Raw genomic sequence first — 17,186 nt, 5'->3', positions numbered from 1 at the left:
GTGAGCGCGAGAGAGAGAGAGAGAGAGACGGCGGCGCCAGCATGGAGTTCCAGAAGCGAAAGGCCCAAACACTCGCCGCCATGGCCTCGCCGGCGCCGGACAAGTCCCCGAAAGGCAACCTCGACGCTCCGATTATCCCCCTCCTCGACGCCATCAACAACGATCCCTCTTACTTCACCACTAGCTCCTGTTCCGGTCGCATCTCCATCCTCCTCTCCCTCCCTCCCTCCGCCGCTTCCACCAAGAAGAAGGCCCGTGGCGGCACCTGGATTTTCATTTCCCATGACCCTGCTGACCCTGACTTCCTCGTCGACCTCCTCTTTGGCGCCCGAGACCGTACGGATGATGCTGGCGGCGAGATGGTGTTTCGATTCGAGCCGCTCATCGTGGCTGTGGAGTGCCGGGACATTGATGCCGCTCAAGCGCTTGTGTCCACTGCTATTGCCTCCGGGTTCAGGGAGTCTGGTAAGTCGAGAATTTGAGCTTGGAGATCTGAATTTTTTTTTTTTATCACTTATCGTATTCAAAGGTTTAATTTTGTAATTTTGTTTAGGGATAACGAATGCGGGAAAGCGAGTAATGGTTGCGATAAGATGTTCGATTCGATTGGAGGTGCCTCTTGGGCAGAGTGGTGCGCTTTTGGTTTCTCCGGAGTATGTTCGTTATCTTGTTGGGATCGCCAATGAGAAGATGGAAGCGAATAGAAGAAGAACAGATGGTTTTCTCAATGTTTTGCAGTGCAAGGTAACATTTTTTTTAAAAAAATATATGGGAAAGTTAGTATCTTTGCTCAAATTCCTCTTTGTTTGAATTGGAACTATCTGAAATTTTGGTACACAGACTACTGAGAACTAGATTGCAACATTAAATGTAGCAGATGTAGAATTCCTGATTTTCTGTTTACATTGTATAGTGAATGTGGATTGAAAAGTGATGGGCCTGTCTTTTAGGGCATTATTGATATTATGTATGCAAAATTAAGAATATCATATAACGTGTTCAATCTTCTCATAAAAATATATATTTTGTTGGTTAACATAACTTGTACAGGGTTTGCGGCAATTAGTGACGGAGAAGATTGGCTACCAAAGTTGTATGGTACCTAGGGAAAGTTTGTTGAATCTTGAATCCAAACAAAATGATGTGCAGTCAAAAATATTGTTAATTGAGAGTGATGCTGTAAAGGTTCATGAACAGCACAATATTGGAAGCCTTGATGAGGATGCTTGTGGTCTTGAATCCAATTGGTTTTTCAGAGAAGATAACGGCAATGATGCTTCTTCCAAAACCCCACTGAAAGCTTCAATTTGCTTGCATGAAGTTGAAGTTGAATCTGGGAATTCATGCAGAAGTCATAAATTGAGAGAGACAGTCAATGGTTGACTTGCTATATTGATCTATTGCTTTATGTTCATGCATCTTTTGTTTTGGTACTAATATTTCTGCTGAAGCTTATAGTGTTTTAATTTTTTAAAACAAACAATATTCAGTTCATAGCTATTCGGATTTTTATGCAGGGCTTTCAGAGAAGGGTTCACTTTTAGCTGTCTACCTGACTATTTTTGATGAACCGCCTGAGAAGCTCTATCTCTGGGGTCAATCAGCATGCGTTGTCAATGATAATGAACATAAACAAATCTTCATATTTGGTGGTTTTGGCGGCTTAGGACGGCATGCTAGAAGAAATTATTCTCTAATGCTTGATCCAAAATCTGGCACTCTAAAAGAAATTAATACAGTGGATAGTCCATCTCCTCGCATGGGACACACATCTTCCTTGATTGGTGATCAAATTTTCGTTATTGGAGGTAGAGATGGTCCTACACAAATTTTTGATGAAGTTTGGGTTCTTAACAACGTTGAAAGTAGATGGAATTTGTTAAAATGTAATGGCAGTATGTTCCATCCAAGGTAACTTTCTTGATAACAATTCATAAAACAACCATTTTCTAGTGCCAGTTCTACAATGCCTAGTACCCTGAAATGAAATATTATACTAATCAGTTTGATCTTTCCTTTTACTTTTTAGCAGCTTGTGTTCTTGTTATGCCACTTGCCATTTTTTTCTTTATCATACCCTACTTAAAAATATAATTTATGAGTGACTTTCAAAATTTGAAAACTAAGCGGTTCGACGACTCAGTGTATATGTTTTATTTTACTGTAAAATTATATGTCAAGCTATTAAAAGTACAAATTTAAATGAGAATAAAGCAAAATTGCATTTTCAGTCTTAGTTCTGTATAATTATTTCGATTACTACTTTTGTATTTCTTTTTATTTTATTTTATTTTATTTTATTTTATTTTATTTTATTTTATTTTATTTGGCTTTGAATGGATTATTTTTCTTTTGACTTGTTTGGGTTTTAGTTTAATTAATATTAATTTGATGCTTTAGATCTCAAGGTAAGTGCTTCTTTGCAGGGTTATGAAATGCTCAACTAAAATGTAATTTCCATTGCTAAGTCAATGTTCTCTTTTAAGGTGTCAAACAATTAATCTGGAATAGTTTCTGTTGTCAGTAACTGCAGAAACAATTTTAATGTTTTATCTGATTAAGCTTTGTTTTTCCAGACATCGTCATGCTGCTGCAGCTGTTGGCTCAAATATATATGTTTTTGGTGGACTTGGTTATGAAGTCATTTATTCATGCATGAATGTGCTGCATACTGAAACATTACAGTGGACTGAGGTCAGTGTTCAAGGAGAATGTCCATGTGCTCGGCATTCACATTCTTTGGTGGCTTATGGTTCTCAATTATTTCTGTTTGGGGGCTATGATGGCGAGAAAGCTCTGGGTGACCTTTACAGTTTTGATGTCAGGACATTGCATTGGGAGAAGGTGAAAACCAATGGAAGATCTCCCTGTCCAAGATTTTCACACTCTATGTTTATCTATAAGAATTATCTTGGCATCATAGGTGGCTGCCCTGTCAGGCAAGAGAATCAAGAGTTAGCTTTGCTGAACCTGGATCATCAGTCCTGGGTATATGTTACAGTTGTATGTTTGGGCAGAGAGCTTTGGGTTCGATGCTCAACCACTGTGGTGGATGATGATCTTGTAATTGTTGGTGGTGGAGCATCATGTTATGCATTTGGCACAAAGTTCAATCCTCCAATGAAAGTAAATTTACAGCAATTAGAGACTTTGCATGTTACACATTGTCATAAACTAGTTAAGCAAGGATCACATAGTACATTTCAAGAATCTCTGCAAAACTTGTCTGTTAATGGATGTGGCAATTTTTCAGATGCTGAGCACCTTGTGCTGAAGATCATAAAGAAAAATGCTAAACTTGCCAAGGATATACTGAAAAAGTTCGGATGGCTAGATACAGATAGGAAGGTTCGACCTAGTGTAGATGGGAGCTATATTTGTATACCAGTTAATCAAAACTTTTTTGCCCTTATTCAGAAAAAGCCTCATGGTTCAATGAACGTGGACATCATGGATGATGGCCATCAACCAGAAATTTTTGAAACAAAAAGCATTTCTGTGCATGAGGTTTCTCTGCCAATGGCATTGAGTTTTATTTCATCATCTGGCAGTTCTCTTCTAAAGGACAGTGCAGTCTGTGATAGGAAGGTCTCGAAATCCCCTCAGAGCATAATGAGGGATTTCGTTAGCTCTTTGTTAAGGAAGAAGGGCTTGCCACCTCAGCTATTGGATGAATTGCCCACAAGGTTTTTTTCACCCTAGTGTCCATGATCCTTTTTTTATGAATTTAATGGTAGTTTTGCATGTTTCAATTACTTTCTGTCTTGAAACCTGCTCGAGTGATCTAATCAACGCATGGATTGTGTCACCGTATATTTTGCATCTAATTCCTTTTAAAGTTTTTTTTCCAATGGAATAGCTCTTAAAGTATGAGATTCTTCTTTTTTCTATATTCTCTTATGCACCGTCATTTAAAGAATAGATATATGGTTCTTAGGTGGGAACGTCTTGGGGATATTGTGGTTCTTCCTGTGACATCTTTTAAGGATCAGGCATGGAATTCTATGGGGGAGGAGCTTTGGCCTATAGTTGCAAATTCTATTGGTGCTCAACGTCTTGCACGTCAAGTAAGTGATTTGACCTTAATTCAACGGCTGTCTGTTCATAGAAATGTAATCAAGTGTTTTTTTTAAAACTCATTTTTTTGGATGTGAGAGAATTTAGGCATGGAAATGTATTTGAACTATTTAAATATTTATGAACAACAAAAATGCATGTCTTGAATGTCTTTGCTTGACTTTAATTAGGGTCGAATTTTGGCCACTGGAACAAGGGACACCACTTTGGAGATCCTTGTGGGGGATAATGGTTGGGTTACTCACCAAGAGAATGGAATATTTTATTCCTTTGATGCAACCAAGTGCATGTTTTCCTCCGGCAATCTTTCTGAGAAGCTTCGCATGGCTCAACTGGACTGCAGAGATGAGATTATTGTGGACTTGTTTGCCGGAATTGGTTATTTCGTACTTCCATTTCTTGTCAAGTAAGTTTTAAGCTTTTTCGCAATGCTGTGGCTAATTTTATAACATTTTAGGTTGTTCAAAAGTGTGAGGCGTTTTAGCTAATATTTCTTTTCACTAGTAAAACTTTATTTTTCCATTAGTTTCGTATATTGAAAGAAATCCATGTTAGACATCTGAAGGAAATATTGGTTTTGCTCAAGAGGCTTTCTTTGTTATTCATATTTAAGCAGCCGGACAGAACTTGTCATTACAGCAGAGGTAATTTTACCATTGGTTTTAATTTTTGTCAGAGCTAAGGCAAAACTGGTTTATGCCTGTGAGTGGAATCCCCATGCTATAAATGCTCTTCGGCATAACATCGATACAAACTCTGTGGCAGACCGTTGCGTCATACTTGAAGGAGATAATCGCATCACAGCGCCCAAAGTATGCTATGGAACTTTGATTATGCAGGCTATATTTACACTTTCTAAGCACTTCTTTTTTTATTGCAAGAGTAAAATATTTGCAATACTTGTGTTGACCCTTTGAATTTGTTATGTTAGGGGATCGCTGATCGAGTTTGCCTCGGTCTTCTACCTACTAGTGAGGGTAGCTGGGTTACTGCTGTGAGATCTTTGAAGTAAGCAGCGAATGTATCTATTATGAACTTTTTTTACTTTTTAATTGCTTCTTACAACTGCCTCGTCAATTCCACACATTTATAGATATTAAATACATCTCATCAAAGTTACCCTGTCAAGAATCATGGCCTTGTTTACTTAGTGTTGCAATATCATCTTTATGCAGATCTTTATTCAACCATCTTACTGAAACTACTGAATTTGACTGAATTGCTTATCATTTAGAATTGAAGGAGGCATACTGCATATCCATGGAAATGTCAATGACTCTGAAGAGGGTTCATGGTTGGAATATGTTCTCAAGACCATCACAAACATTGCAAAATCTGAAGGTGAACTGCTAAACAGATCTCTTGCCAATTGAACATTAGGTTTGTTACCACTGTTCTTATTCTAAAGAGTTACTTTTTTTGTGTTTTAGGTTTATGTTGGCAAATTTCTGTAGAACATCTGGAGAGAGTGAAATGGTATGGCCCTCATATTCGTCATCTTGTCGCTGATTTACATTGCAAAAAACTATAAAACTTGAGCTTACAGGTTGCTCAACGTGTTCCCGAGCTAGATTTATTCACGGTTTGACATCGATATTGCTTAAAATTACATGACCGAGGTGTGAATTGGTTAAAATGGACATATAAATACAGCGGAGGTACCAACTGATACGGTACATTTAACTTTTATGGGGGTGTGAAAGGGCAAAACTTCACATAAAAAAATGCAGCTAAACCCACTGATTTTCAAAAAATGCATTTTACTTTTTTAAGGGTGTTTGTGCAAAATTATACATATCAACGGTTTTATTAACTGTGGATTTTCTGCAAAATTTCTAGATCCACGCCACTTTTGAGGGGAAAACCCTGTATAAAAAATTATTTTTATGATGCTTCCTTGATATTACAAAACTAACTCGTAGAAGGTAATCTTGTTAAAATATAACTCCAACAGTTCCTTTCTGTTAAATTTATACCTAATAAACAATTTATTCTTTTTTTAATAACGTATAAAGTTTTTTTTAACCAAACAAAGCAAACCACTTTTTTTTTTTCCTATCCATTCAATATGCTAATAAAATGATGTATTTTAAACAGAATGAGTGAAAAAGATGAGTTCTTTAAAACATAATTTTTAGATTATTTTATGACATTTATTTTTAATTTTGCAAATTATTTTTTAAAATAATTAAAACCAACACTTTTTAAACAAACAAAAGGATCTAACTTTTTGTTGACCGAAGCCATTATTATCTCAACTACAATGCACAAAACTCTAAACCAATTAAATTTCATCTACTTGAATTAGAAACAAGACAAAATTTTCCTTAATCCTAAACCTAATCCAAATCACTTTATTCTAATCAACATACTTAAGTCAACGTTGTTTTGTTAACTTGAAATTTAAACATAAAAATGTGAATCTAATTCTGCTAATCCGATTCACGTTCTTAACTGACAAAAATATCTTAAAACTAACAATTTACTTTCTTAACAAACAAACATATCTTATACTAACAATTTTACTCACTATTACCTTTTGAAAGCACATAAATATCTAACCACCTCTTTAACCTCTCTCCCTCAAACAACAAGTGCTTAACAAGATATTTTTAAGTCAAATGTCCTACGTTGACTCCATATTTTAAATAATTATCATTTAAAATAGCTATTTGAAAAATATGAAAAGCAATGAAATATTTTATTTTTAAACTAAAAATTTATTAACAATTTAGAAAACAATAGGGATATAAAGGTCTTTTTAAACTCAAAAGTCAAACCTATATTTTCCGGAATTTCCTCTCGTGGTACACCGTACATGCCGATATTATCGAGATCAGATTTACTCACGCGGAGGGAGAAATAAAATATATAAATTTATTTATTTATTTATTTTATTTTTTTACATTTATCCAAAACTAACATTAATAAATAAAAAGTAAAACTCATTTAAACAAACCTTAAACTCGGCTCATTATGTATGAAAACCAATTTTTCCCCCTAACAATTATTTTACATAAAATTTCCACATCTCCCACAAAAATAAAACCATATATAAATATCTAACAATACAAATAAACATAAAACCCAATTTTAAAAAAAAAATCTTATTTTTTTTATTTTTATTTTATAATTATTTTTTTCAGTAAAAACTCAAAGATATGCAAAGATATTCTTGTTAATATATTTTTTTATTAATAAAACTATATATTAAAATAAAATTATCCAAATTTTCTCTAAATTGCGTCAGCAATGGTCACTGAAAACATATACTAGTTAAAGGATCAGTGTTCATACCAAATGGACGCGGCGGCGGCGGCGGCGTGTGACTACTGCCGTGGCCAGCGGGCGGTGGTCTACTGCTCGCCGGACTCAGCTCGTCTATGTCTATCATGTGACGTCCATGTCCACTCAGCCAATGCGCTCGCCAGCCGCCATGTCCGTTCCCTCATCTGTGACCGTTGTCTAGTCCAACCAGCCATCACTTGGTGCATGGATGAGGGTGCAATCCTCTGCCATGACTGTGATTGTTGTGCCTTTTCCTTTGCTTGCTCTTCACTTCTTCATCGCCGGCAACCTGTTGGTTGTTATTCTGGTTGTCCTTCAAGTTCTGATCTTTTGAGCTTATGGTCCTCTGTTCTTAATGTCAATCATTTGACCAATGCTCCATTCCAGGTTTGTTCTTTGTTTTTGAATTATTGTATTGTTTTGTTTACTATTGATTTCATTGCATTGTTTTTTTTTTGTTTAGTTTCACTGTTCTTCTGATGATGTCTGTGGTTTGTATCCTTTTCAAGATGCAAGTTTGGATTTTGCTGCTGATAATCTTGTTGAGGTTTGTTTGTTAATTTCTATTGATTTCTTTATTTGATCTTTATGTTTTATAACTTGGAAGCTGAAAATGATGATTGTTATGTAGGGTGTGCTTGATAATTCTGATCAAGGAATGATGATTAATGGTAATGGTATTCAGCATGTTGGTTCTATTTCGATATCGAATCATACCGGTGAAAGTAGTGCTGTTGATTATCAAGACTGTGGTGTTTCACCAATGCTTCTCAACAATGAATCATCAACTCTTGATGCTAATTATCCACAAGCAAGGACTGAAGCAAAGATGAGATACAATCAGAAAAAGAAAAGCAGAAAGTATATATATATATAAATATGTTCTATACATTTGTTTACAGATGTCAATTTTTACTGCAGAAATGTAAATGTGATTTTATTTCATGTGAATTATGTGTTCAGGTTTGGAAAAAATTTGAAGTATGGAACTCGAAAAGTTAAATCAGAGAAAATGAAGACATGAATCAAGATGGATTTGTGAAGTCTGGTGATGAGAATTGTAGTTTTGATGCTTGAAGGTAATTAATTAATTCACTGTCATTTTATCATATAAAATATAGTAATTTTTACTGTGGATTAAAAATTTTTCTTTGTTTGCAGAGAATTGCATGCAAAGGCAAGCAGAATAATTTTAAGAGGAATTGAAGCAATTTCAATTTGAATAAATTTTATTTGCAGATGCTGATTAATTTTGCTGACTTTGTTTTTGAATAAATTATCTGCATTAATTATGAATCTAGTTATAATAATACATCACGTCTTACTTGTTAAGACATATTCTTTAATCTAATTATTATTTTCTTGGCTGGCGTTTCACTTTTAGTTTGAGACAATTTTAAGAGGTGGTTGCTTGTTATCTAATTTAATTAGAAATATTATAGAAATTAAAATGAGAATGAAGATGGAATAGAATAACTATTCCTATTCCTATTCTGTACTTTTGTTTTTATTTCAATAAATTTATGGTTTATCCACATTTAATTCAAAAAAAAAAAAAAAATAACTATTCCTATTTCTATTCTTGTTATGTCTGATATTGATGTACACTAGATGTAAAAGCTTATTCCTATTTTGTTGTATTATTTTTAAGGATTTTTTAATAAAAAAATGGATAAATTATATTATTTTTGTTAAACTAATAAAACGATCCGTACAGACATATAAAAAACAATAAAGATAAAGCAAAATAACAAATAACAACATCATGTTAGAATGAATAAAATTTTTTATCAAAAATAAAAAAAAAATTTAAAAAAAATCTTTTAATAGCATTAAATGTTATCTTAAATATATCACCGAGTTAAAAATTTTGATTAAAGTAGTTTTATAATATCCTTCATCTTTTATTATTTTCCATTGTGTTTAGAAATGAGATAGAATTTTTAAAATATAGAATACAGCGGATAAAACTAATTTAAATGAATTTATATTAAATCATCTTTATTTAAAATGTTATAAACCAAATATCTATAGATAATAAATTTTTGAAAGAGCATACGTAATTAAGTTATTTGAAATTAAATATAAAATGAAAACCTGTTTATATTTCACTTATACAAAGATATTAGTTTCATTGAGGTAAATATATAATATATTTTGAAGTTTTCACTAGTGCTAAGTCTGAAAAATACCAACAGTTAACTTCATATATGAATGAAACTGAAAAAAAAAAATAAAAACCTTATTGTCCAAAATCCACAAGAGTTTAAAATCCAGAATTGGCTTACATTTATCAATTCTTATTGTGCCACCCTTCAACATAGATGAGAAAAACTCATGAAACCAAAAATAGGAAGAAGTAAACAGGGATATTCACATGAAACCACACAAAGTTTGTATGCAAATAAGTCAAATGACAAATGAAGAGCTAAGCTTCTTTCGAATCGATTTTCGATTGAGTACTATCTACACAAGCTTAGCAGGAGGTTGAGCTCCACTTCTCATCATAGCACAAAATTCATCATAATTGATCCTTCCATCCTGTAGTAAAAATGTAGGATTCAGTCAATGGCCATTGACGATGTCGAACAGATCATCGGGTTGAAAATAAGAGAAAAGTAACTTACATTATCTGTGTCGACCTCTGATATAATCTCTTTGATTGTAGCCGCATCGCCCATTCCGTATTTCTCCATGGCTGATTCCAACTCATCTCTTGTGATATAGCTGCAGATTGCAGAGATATAAAGGTTGGTAACATTTTAGATTGAAGAAATTAAGATTAGAAGCACAATGCGGAGCAATGGCGAAATGACTCACCCACTGCTATCCTTGTCGAAATACTGAAAAGCTTTGTATAGATGGTCATCTCTTTCTAATTTGTGTCTGTGCATTGTGGCGGTGATGAATTCGATGTAATCAATGGTGCCATTCCCATCTACATCAGCCTGTAAAGAGAATGATGCATGGAAATATTCAGGGGGCAATGAAAAGAAGTGCGAGCGGAGATACTGTAGAGTTTTGGTGAAATATCTTACAGCTTCCATGAGTTGCTTCACTTCAGCTTCTGATAGCTTTGAACCAAGCCGGGCTAGTCCTGTTTTCAGTTCTTCATATGTGATGGTACCGCTGTTGTCGGTATCCATATTTGTGAACATTTGTTTTAGCCCCTTAATCTCATCTTCAGAAAGATTTTCAGCGATAACCTACAAGGTGTTAAAATTGTCAGTATATTTCTGAGAAATATATGAAACACAAGTGTCCTCTAAGAACCAACCATCAGCGCCATCTTCTTCAGTTTGTTCATTGCTCTGAACTGCTTCATTCTCGAAAGAACTGCACTGTCAATAGGTTTATCGGAAGCATTTCCATCTTCTCTAATCCATGGATGCTCTGTTTAATCAACACCAGTCACAGCATTAGATAATATCACTCAATCCAATGAAATGAATGAATAAACTATGGTACTAATGTTTACTTAACATAAGAGAATCAAGATTTTCTAAGAGATTTTAGAAAGAACTGTTTTGTCTATAGGTCTATTAGATGCATTTCCATCTTCTCTAATTCATGAATGGTCTGCATGGCCACCACCAGTCATGGGATTAGAGGATATTATTCAAATCAAATGAAATAAATAAACCATGCTAGTAATGTTCATGAAAAAGAAAACAATCAAGAAACTTCAATAAGAGAGAATGCAGACCAAGGACTTGCGCAGCAGTGATTCGTTTTTTTGGATCCTGAGTCAGCATCCGTCGAACTAGATCTTTGGCACTGTTTGATATGCTTGGCCATGGCGCAGTCTCAAAGTCAATTTCTCCTTGCAGGATAGCATCAAATATTCCTTTTTCCGTCTCTGCAAAGCCAGGTTACAAACTTATAAGCAAGTAAAGAAAAGAAATTCATGTCTAGGGATCTTGGTGATGAAACTCATGTAAGACCCTCTTACCAGCCCAAAAAGGAGGTACACCACTGAGAAGGATATACAAAATCACACCAGCACTCCAGATATCTATTTCTTTCCCATAATTTCGTCGCAATACTTCAGGAGCAACATAATAAGCGCTCCCCACTATATCTCTATACACTTTACCTGAAACAAATGCAATCCGATAAGAAAGCTTAATTGATAGTGTGAAGTAAAGGGATTCAGTAAACTGCTTAACAAGGACAGAACTAAAAGTTAATAATCATATGTTCTTATCTCTTGGACCAGGACAGATAATTAGCCGTAGAGTTTCATGGCAAGGAGAAGAACCACTTGCAAATTTCTGAAAGATCACACCAGGAGTTATGCAGAAACCCAAGCTAATTTCTGAAAGGTCCAGACTATGAGCTAATATACAAATCATGCTGCATATCACCGACTTTTCTTTTATGAAGTTGTCACAACTTCAATTGGTCCCAAATATGCAGTGATAGTAAAACCAATATAAACAATAACATCCAGAAGCAAGAACACTATCAACATGAATTAATTTGGTGCCAAATAGAAATAATCTAGATGAGCTACATATGACACCATGCTTTCAAACATAAATCCGTACAAAATATTGCATGCCACTTTAGAAATTGGCACAGCATTACCTGTATGTCAGAGGAAAATATTCAATAGCAGAACAATATGATGGGGCACCATGATGGTAACATGCTGCTACATCTGATACACATTATGGAGTGTTTTATTAAGACACCTGATACTTCTTAAACCAGTATTTAATTCCAGTCATTTATTAACTCAAAGATTATTGAATCCAAACTAATATAATGTTGTCTGCGGCATGGAGTACCCCAATTATATTACAGGAATAATCAATGTATTGGAGGAACCGTAGTACCTATGTGATAACAACAATAACCCATTCACCCCAAAACCCTCGACTACTTGTCTATAACCCTCAGGGGGAATAAAGAATTTGAGATCAACCTGGGTAAGAACAACTCCAAGCATACTTTTGCATGTCTTTGGAGTCTCTGGTGTTTCCTGTCTAACTTCATGTGCTGATGCATCAGACATAATAGAACATTGCGTGTAGTGTAAAAAACATTAATGTTCTACTACTCGTTATAGATAGCACAGAAGAAACTTCTTTACAGTCCAGTCATCCTTGGCACTTATCATCATTATGACACAATGCTAAGATAAAGCAAAAGCAAGATATGAAGATAGCAAAGCTGTTATGAGTCCTATTCAGCATGACCTTTTCTATAAAAAAACCAAAATAATTTCCAACACAAAGCAATTTTGCATATGTAAATAGGGAAGTGCTTACCCTCTTCAATGAACACTGATAGCCCAAAATCTGTGGCCTTAAGCATAGCTCCCTCATCCTTCGTCGCAAGCAAGAAGTTCTCTGGCTTGAGGTCCCTGTGCATCACCCCCATGAAATTGCAAATGTGCACAACATTGACAATTGCCCGACAGATAGTGGCAGCTGCCCTCTCTGAGTAATGCCCCTTAGCAATAATCCTATCAAACAATTCCCCGCCCGCACAAAGCTCCATCACAAGATGCACAGAGTGCTTATCCTCATAGGCTCCCTTAAACTCAACAATGTTAGCCTGCCCTGTTAAATGTTGCATGATCTGTATCTCTCTCTTGATATCCTCCCTGTCATTCTTGTTAACAAGCTTGCGCTTGGAGACCGATTTGCAAGCATAAGAAAGACCAGTAGCGTTCTCAGTGCAAAGATAAGTAACACCAAACTGACCCCTGCCAAGCTCCTTTCCAAGTGTATAGAAGCTCCGAACATCAGCAAAGGCCTTACCAAGAATAGTATCAGAATAAGACTCAGGTTTGGGTGGTGGTGGGGTGGGAGTGGAATACTTCAACGGAGATGGAGGTGCATATCTAGATTCAGGTGGAGGGGCATGGGTTTGGTGGTGGGATGGAGGTGTTGATGGCTTGGCTGGCCTCTGCGATGGTGGCGGTGGCCGTGGAGGCGGTGGTGATGGTTCCGGCCTCTGATACCTATACCCATTGGCTTCAGAAGTCGTGCCTTTGCTACAACACGAACCCATCTCTCAACTCCAAACAATCAAAAACCTCAAATTCAACAAAATTCAACAACTATTTCCAATCAAAACCTCAACTTTAATATCAATCAATGATTCAACAACACAGAAATCCACTCCAGATCAGAATATCCTGCAAATCCAAACCGATAGAGAGATCCACACCATGAAACAATCAAATTTTTTTTTTTTTTTAAAAAAAAGATATCTTTCTGGACAAAAACATCAAAATACCTGAATTTGAGCTGAAATTTGAGGGCTTTATTGCAGAAAACGCGGGTCAAAAAGGACAGGAGCAATTGGGGAAGGCTTGGAGGAGATGAAATCAATGAGAAAGCCACCTCTTTTGTGACAGCAATGCATCAAACGAAGCAGGTGTGAAGGTTCATTGTTATTCACACCGGGATTTTTATACGCATTTTTGTTGAATAAAATAACCAAAATTATCTTTTTCTCTCCAGGGTCCTGAGTGGGAACACAAGTGACGTGTAAGTGGGGGCTTGGATAAGAAAACGCGCTTGATCTTTCGCTATTCACTTCCTCAAAAAGTTTGAAACTTTCTCGAGGACTTAAATGCAATATTCATAATTCTCATGGGGTGAAACAGATAAAAACAAAATTTTGTCCCCGAGATGCAAATGGAGGGGGGATTTCCGAATCACGGGGAATGAGGAAAAACCCTTTCCTGCCTAGTGAAGCGGAACAGAGAATGCTCTCTCTACTCCTCACGGGGAGTAAGAAATCCAAATAATAAAAATAAAACATATATTTTGATTTTATTTATTAATTTAGTTTTAAATTTTATGTTATTTATATTAATTAACTTATTGCATTTTATATTATATTATGATTTATTAAGATGAATTTTTTTGTAAACTTTTTATTTTAAATAAATTAGTTGGAATGGAGCTTTCTAATGAGGAGTGAGTGGAGAAAAATTTTTCCTCATAAAAAAATTTAAGACGGAGATTGTTGCTCTAGTGAGAAGTGAGGAAAAGGATGGAAATCTCATTCTCTGTCTCACCTCACCCATCTCAATTGTATCCTAGTTTGTCCACTTGAGAAATTTTAATTAATTTTTATTTAAAAAATTATAAAAATATATTTTATGTGATGATAATTAAGTCAACTTTAATAATTTCTAAAAACATTTGATTTACTAAAATCAAAATAGATAAATAAAAAAAGGTTTATTGACCACTTCAGCACCCGTGTGGGGCCCAAGCAGGCCACGGTCAGGTCAGCGAGGTCATGGAGGAATCTTTATCGGGTTTGTTTTCGGATTCGGGTTAGCGGGTCCGGGTGAAATATGTATTCATGTGGGGGGCCCATCACATGTTACACGTGGTCTTAGGCTCTTAGCTGAATACACGCTTTAAAAATTATTAAAGTTAATGATTTGACTTTGTTTTAATGAGGAGTTGAGTACTTAAAGACTTTGTTTTTTTGTTGATTGCGTGTTGTGGTGATCATGATTCATGGGACATTATTGAGATTATTAATTAACTTATTTTTATTTTAATCACATGAAAATATTCCTAAAGACTTAATCAATGTCTCAGTTTTTAATTTAAATTTTTTAATGTTTTGTGTTCTTTTCATAGAATTAGAGTTAGGAACAAGTTTTAGCATGTGTTTATTGGTAATTATTATTTAATATTAGCTGTTAGCTTTTAAATAGTTGGATATTACTCCCTTTGCTTTTATTTACATGTCATTTTTAGAAGCTTTCTTATTTCTCTTTCTTATGTCAACTTAGAAAATTTATATAGCATTAAATAATTTTTTTAAAATTTATCTTTTTTCTTTAATGTATTTCTATTCTTTTTAATATTTTTTTAAAACACTATTTTAAGAGAAAATAAAAGATATCATTAAAATTAAGAGAATAATAGAATCTTCATGAATTTTTAAATAAAAGTAAATTTAGAAAGCTGATACTTTATTTTATAAATATAAGATATTAACTAATTTTAACCAATTATTTAAATAACAATGAATTAGTTAAAGTGGACATATAGGGCATTAGGGAGTATTATAAATCTTATTTAGTCCAAATGAGGAAATTTATGTGAAATATATTTATTTTTATATTCAAAGCTAAAGCGATACAAATACAAATAACTTATTTTCTTAAATTAAACTCTTTCTGTTTCTTTTTACTTATCTATTTCAACTAATTTACATAAATTAAAAAAATTGATTAAAGTTAGTTGACAGTCTAAAATTTATAAAAAATTATATCAACTTTTCCAAAATTACTCTCATTTAAAATATAATCTATTAGATGTTGTTGAAGTATATTAAATATAAGGGATAAATTTGAAAAAAAATAATATTTTATATTTATAATTTTTTTAAATAAACAAGTAAAAAGAACTAAAGAAAAGCTCTAAATTATGACAAGTAAAAAAGATCGGAGGAAATATAAAAGTCATTTTTTTATTGTCTATTGGCATAAAGTCCTCCACATAAGGTGTTTATGTCTCATTTAAGAAATAGGTTAGAATTTTAACTCACTTATATGATAATGCAAATTTATGAAATATTAATTCCATATTTGTACACATGACCTGAATCCTCTATAATTAAAATAAATAAATAAATATTATTATTAAAAAAAGAATGGTAGGAATTAAATTGCCTAAACTGATGATTGCCGACAAACAAAATAAAATGAGCATTTAGGGATCTCCAACCATGACCCCAAATCCCAAATTTGGGGTCATGGATGGCTCCAACCCAATCCCTTTTTCTACCCCAAATTTGGGGTCCCACATATTTTATATTTTTTTATTCAATATTTTTTTATTTTTATTATTATAACTAATAAAAACTTTAAGTTATTAATTTATATAATCAATACTTTAATTAAAGTAATATTTTAATATAATTTTAATTTTTGTGTAATTAATTATTTAATAATAAATTTCTTAATTAAAATAATTTATGATAAATTTATTAAATTAAAATAGTTAAAATATACTAAAAACAATGAAAGAGACATGCACTATGAATTTATAACAAAATACATTCATAACAAAATAGATAATAATACATAAACATTCACAAATAATAAACCGAGCTATTAAATAACCAAAATAAAAGCTAATGTAAAATATTTGATTAAGTAATTTTATTTTTATTGTTAAAATTGTAATCAACGATGTGTTTATTAATTATTTATCAAACTAATTTATATATATATATATATTATTTTCTAAATAAATTAAATCATAAAATTAAAAATATTTTAAATAAATTTTATTAGTAATGTATTATTACATTATAAATAATATTTAATTAAATCATTGTTGAAAATAATTAATTTCAAGTATATTGTGTTTGAATAGTAATAATAAAAAAAATAAGATGTGTAAAAGAATATTCTTTTTTAGGGATAGATTTGAGACTTATGGTTGGAGTATAATTTACTATTGTGGCACCAAATTTGAGATTTGGGGTTGAAATTTTACATTTAATTATTAATTTATTTGATTATTGTGTTATTTAGTGTTTTTTTAAAAAAATGAATAAATCATGTTCATTGAATTGTGTCATTTAGTTTTTGTTTCTGAGTTGTAATTATTTTAACCATAAAAATGTTTATCGATATCAAGAGTCAAATCATATGGAAAATTTAGTTATTAATTACCATCAATTTATTACATAAATTTTCAATAAAAAAAAAGAAAGAAATTAACTATTAGCGGGTCCCACACCGCCATCAAAGAGAAACAATCTCAGATCATTACGTGGCATGAAAAGGCACTTGTTTCCAGATCCAACGGCTGAGATTTAGA

General features: G+C 33.2%; 3 protein-coding genes across 6 annotated transcripts; 2 read left to right on the top strand and 1 right to left on the bottom strand.

Annotated features, from left to right (window-relative positions):
• LOC120277394 (tRNA wybutosine-synthesizing protein 2/3/4) lies at window positions 1–5,809 on the top strand. Of its 2 annotated transcripts, XM_039284225.1 has the most exons (11): window positions 2–465; window positions 554–744; window positions 1,051–1,378; window positions 1,518–1,911; window positions 2,577–3,686; window positions 3,938–4,067; window positions 4,248–4,483; window positions 4,754–4,889; window positions 5,009–5,085; window positions 5,312–5,418; window positions 5,508–5,809. In XM_039284225.1, the coding sequence occupies exons 1-11, from the start codon at window positions 42–44 to the stop codon at window positions 5,606–5,608; spliced, it is 3,234 nt and encodes a 1,077-aa protein (XP_039140159.1). In that variant the 5' UTR covers window positions 2–41; the 3' UTR covers window positions 5,609–5,809. The 2 variants fall into 2 exon arrangements, with proteins under 2 accessions (XP_039140160.1, XP_039140159.1); XM_039284226.1 differs by lacking the exon at window positions 5,508–5,809 and having other exon boundaries at window positions 1–465; window positions 5,253–5,388.
• A 1,568-nt stretch (window positions 5,810–7,377) lies between these two features.
• Window positions 7,378–8,636, top strand: LOC120277552 (zinc finger protein CONSTANS-LIKE 9-like). Its single transcript, XM_039284412.1, has 5 exons — window positions 7,378–7,752; window positions 7,829–7,912; window positions 7,997–8,226; window positions 8,329–8,444; window positions 8,527–8,636. The coding sequence occupies exons 1-4, from the start codon at window positions 7,378–7,380 to the stop codon at window positions 8,387–8,389; spliced, it is 750 nt and encodes a 249-aa protein (XP_039140346.1). The 3' UTR covers window positions 8,390–8,444; window positions 8,527–8,636.
• Window positions 8,637–9,740: 1,104 nt separating this feature from the next.
• Window positions 9,741–13,840, bottom strand: LOC120277045 (calcium-dependent protein kinase 2-like). 3 transcript variants are annotated; one of them, XM_039283788.1, is made up of 8 exons: window positions 13,618–13,840; window positions 12,642–13,516; window positions 11,318–11,461; window positions 11,072–11,224; window positions 10,643–10,758; window positions 10,186–10,571; window positions 9,993–10,092; window positions 9,741–9,906 (listed from the first exon to the last, which is right to left on the bottom strand). In XM_039283788.1, the coding sequence occupies exons 2-8, from the start codon at window positions 13,387–13,389 to the stop codon at window positions 9,832–9,834; spliced, it is 1,722 nt and encodes a 573-aa protein (XP_039139722.1). In that variant the 5' UTR covers window positions 13,390–13,516; window positions 13,618–13,840; the 3' UTR covers window positions 9,741–9,831. The 3 variants fall into 3 exon arrangements, with proteins under 3 accessions (XP_039139722.1, XP_039139723.1, XP_039139724.1); XM_039283789.1 differs by lacking the exon at window positions 13,618–13,840 and having other exon boundaries at window positions 10,186–10,313; window positions 10,404–10,571; window positions 12,642–13,389; XM_039283790.1 differs by lacking the exons at window positions 9,741–9,906; window positions 9,993–10,092 and having other exon boundaries at window positions 10,182–10,313; window positions 10,404–10,571; window positions 13,618–13,838.
• Between the last annotated feature and the right edge of the window lie 3,346 nt (window positions 13,841–17,186).

This window comes from Dioscorea cayenensis, chromosome 15, assembly GCF_009730915.1.
Source record: "Dioscorea cayenensis subsp. rotundata cultivar TDr96_F1 chromosome 15, TDr96_F1_v2_PseudoChromosome.rev07_lg8_w22 25.fasta, whole genome shotgun sequence".
Taxonomy (NCBI): Eukaryota; Viridiplantae; Streptophyta; class Magnoliopsida; order Dioscoreales; family Dioscoreaceae; genus Dioscorea; species Dioscorea cayenensis.
The sequence above is the reverse complement of the archived record's forward strand: the minus strand, read 5'-3'. Positions and strand labels throughout refer to the sequence as shown.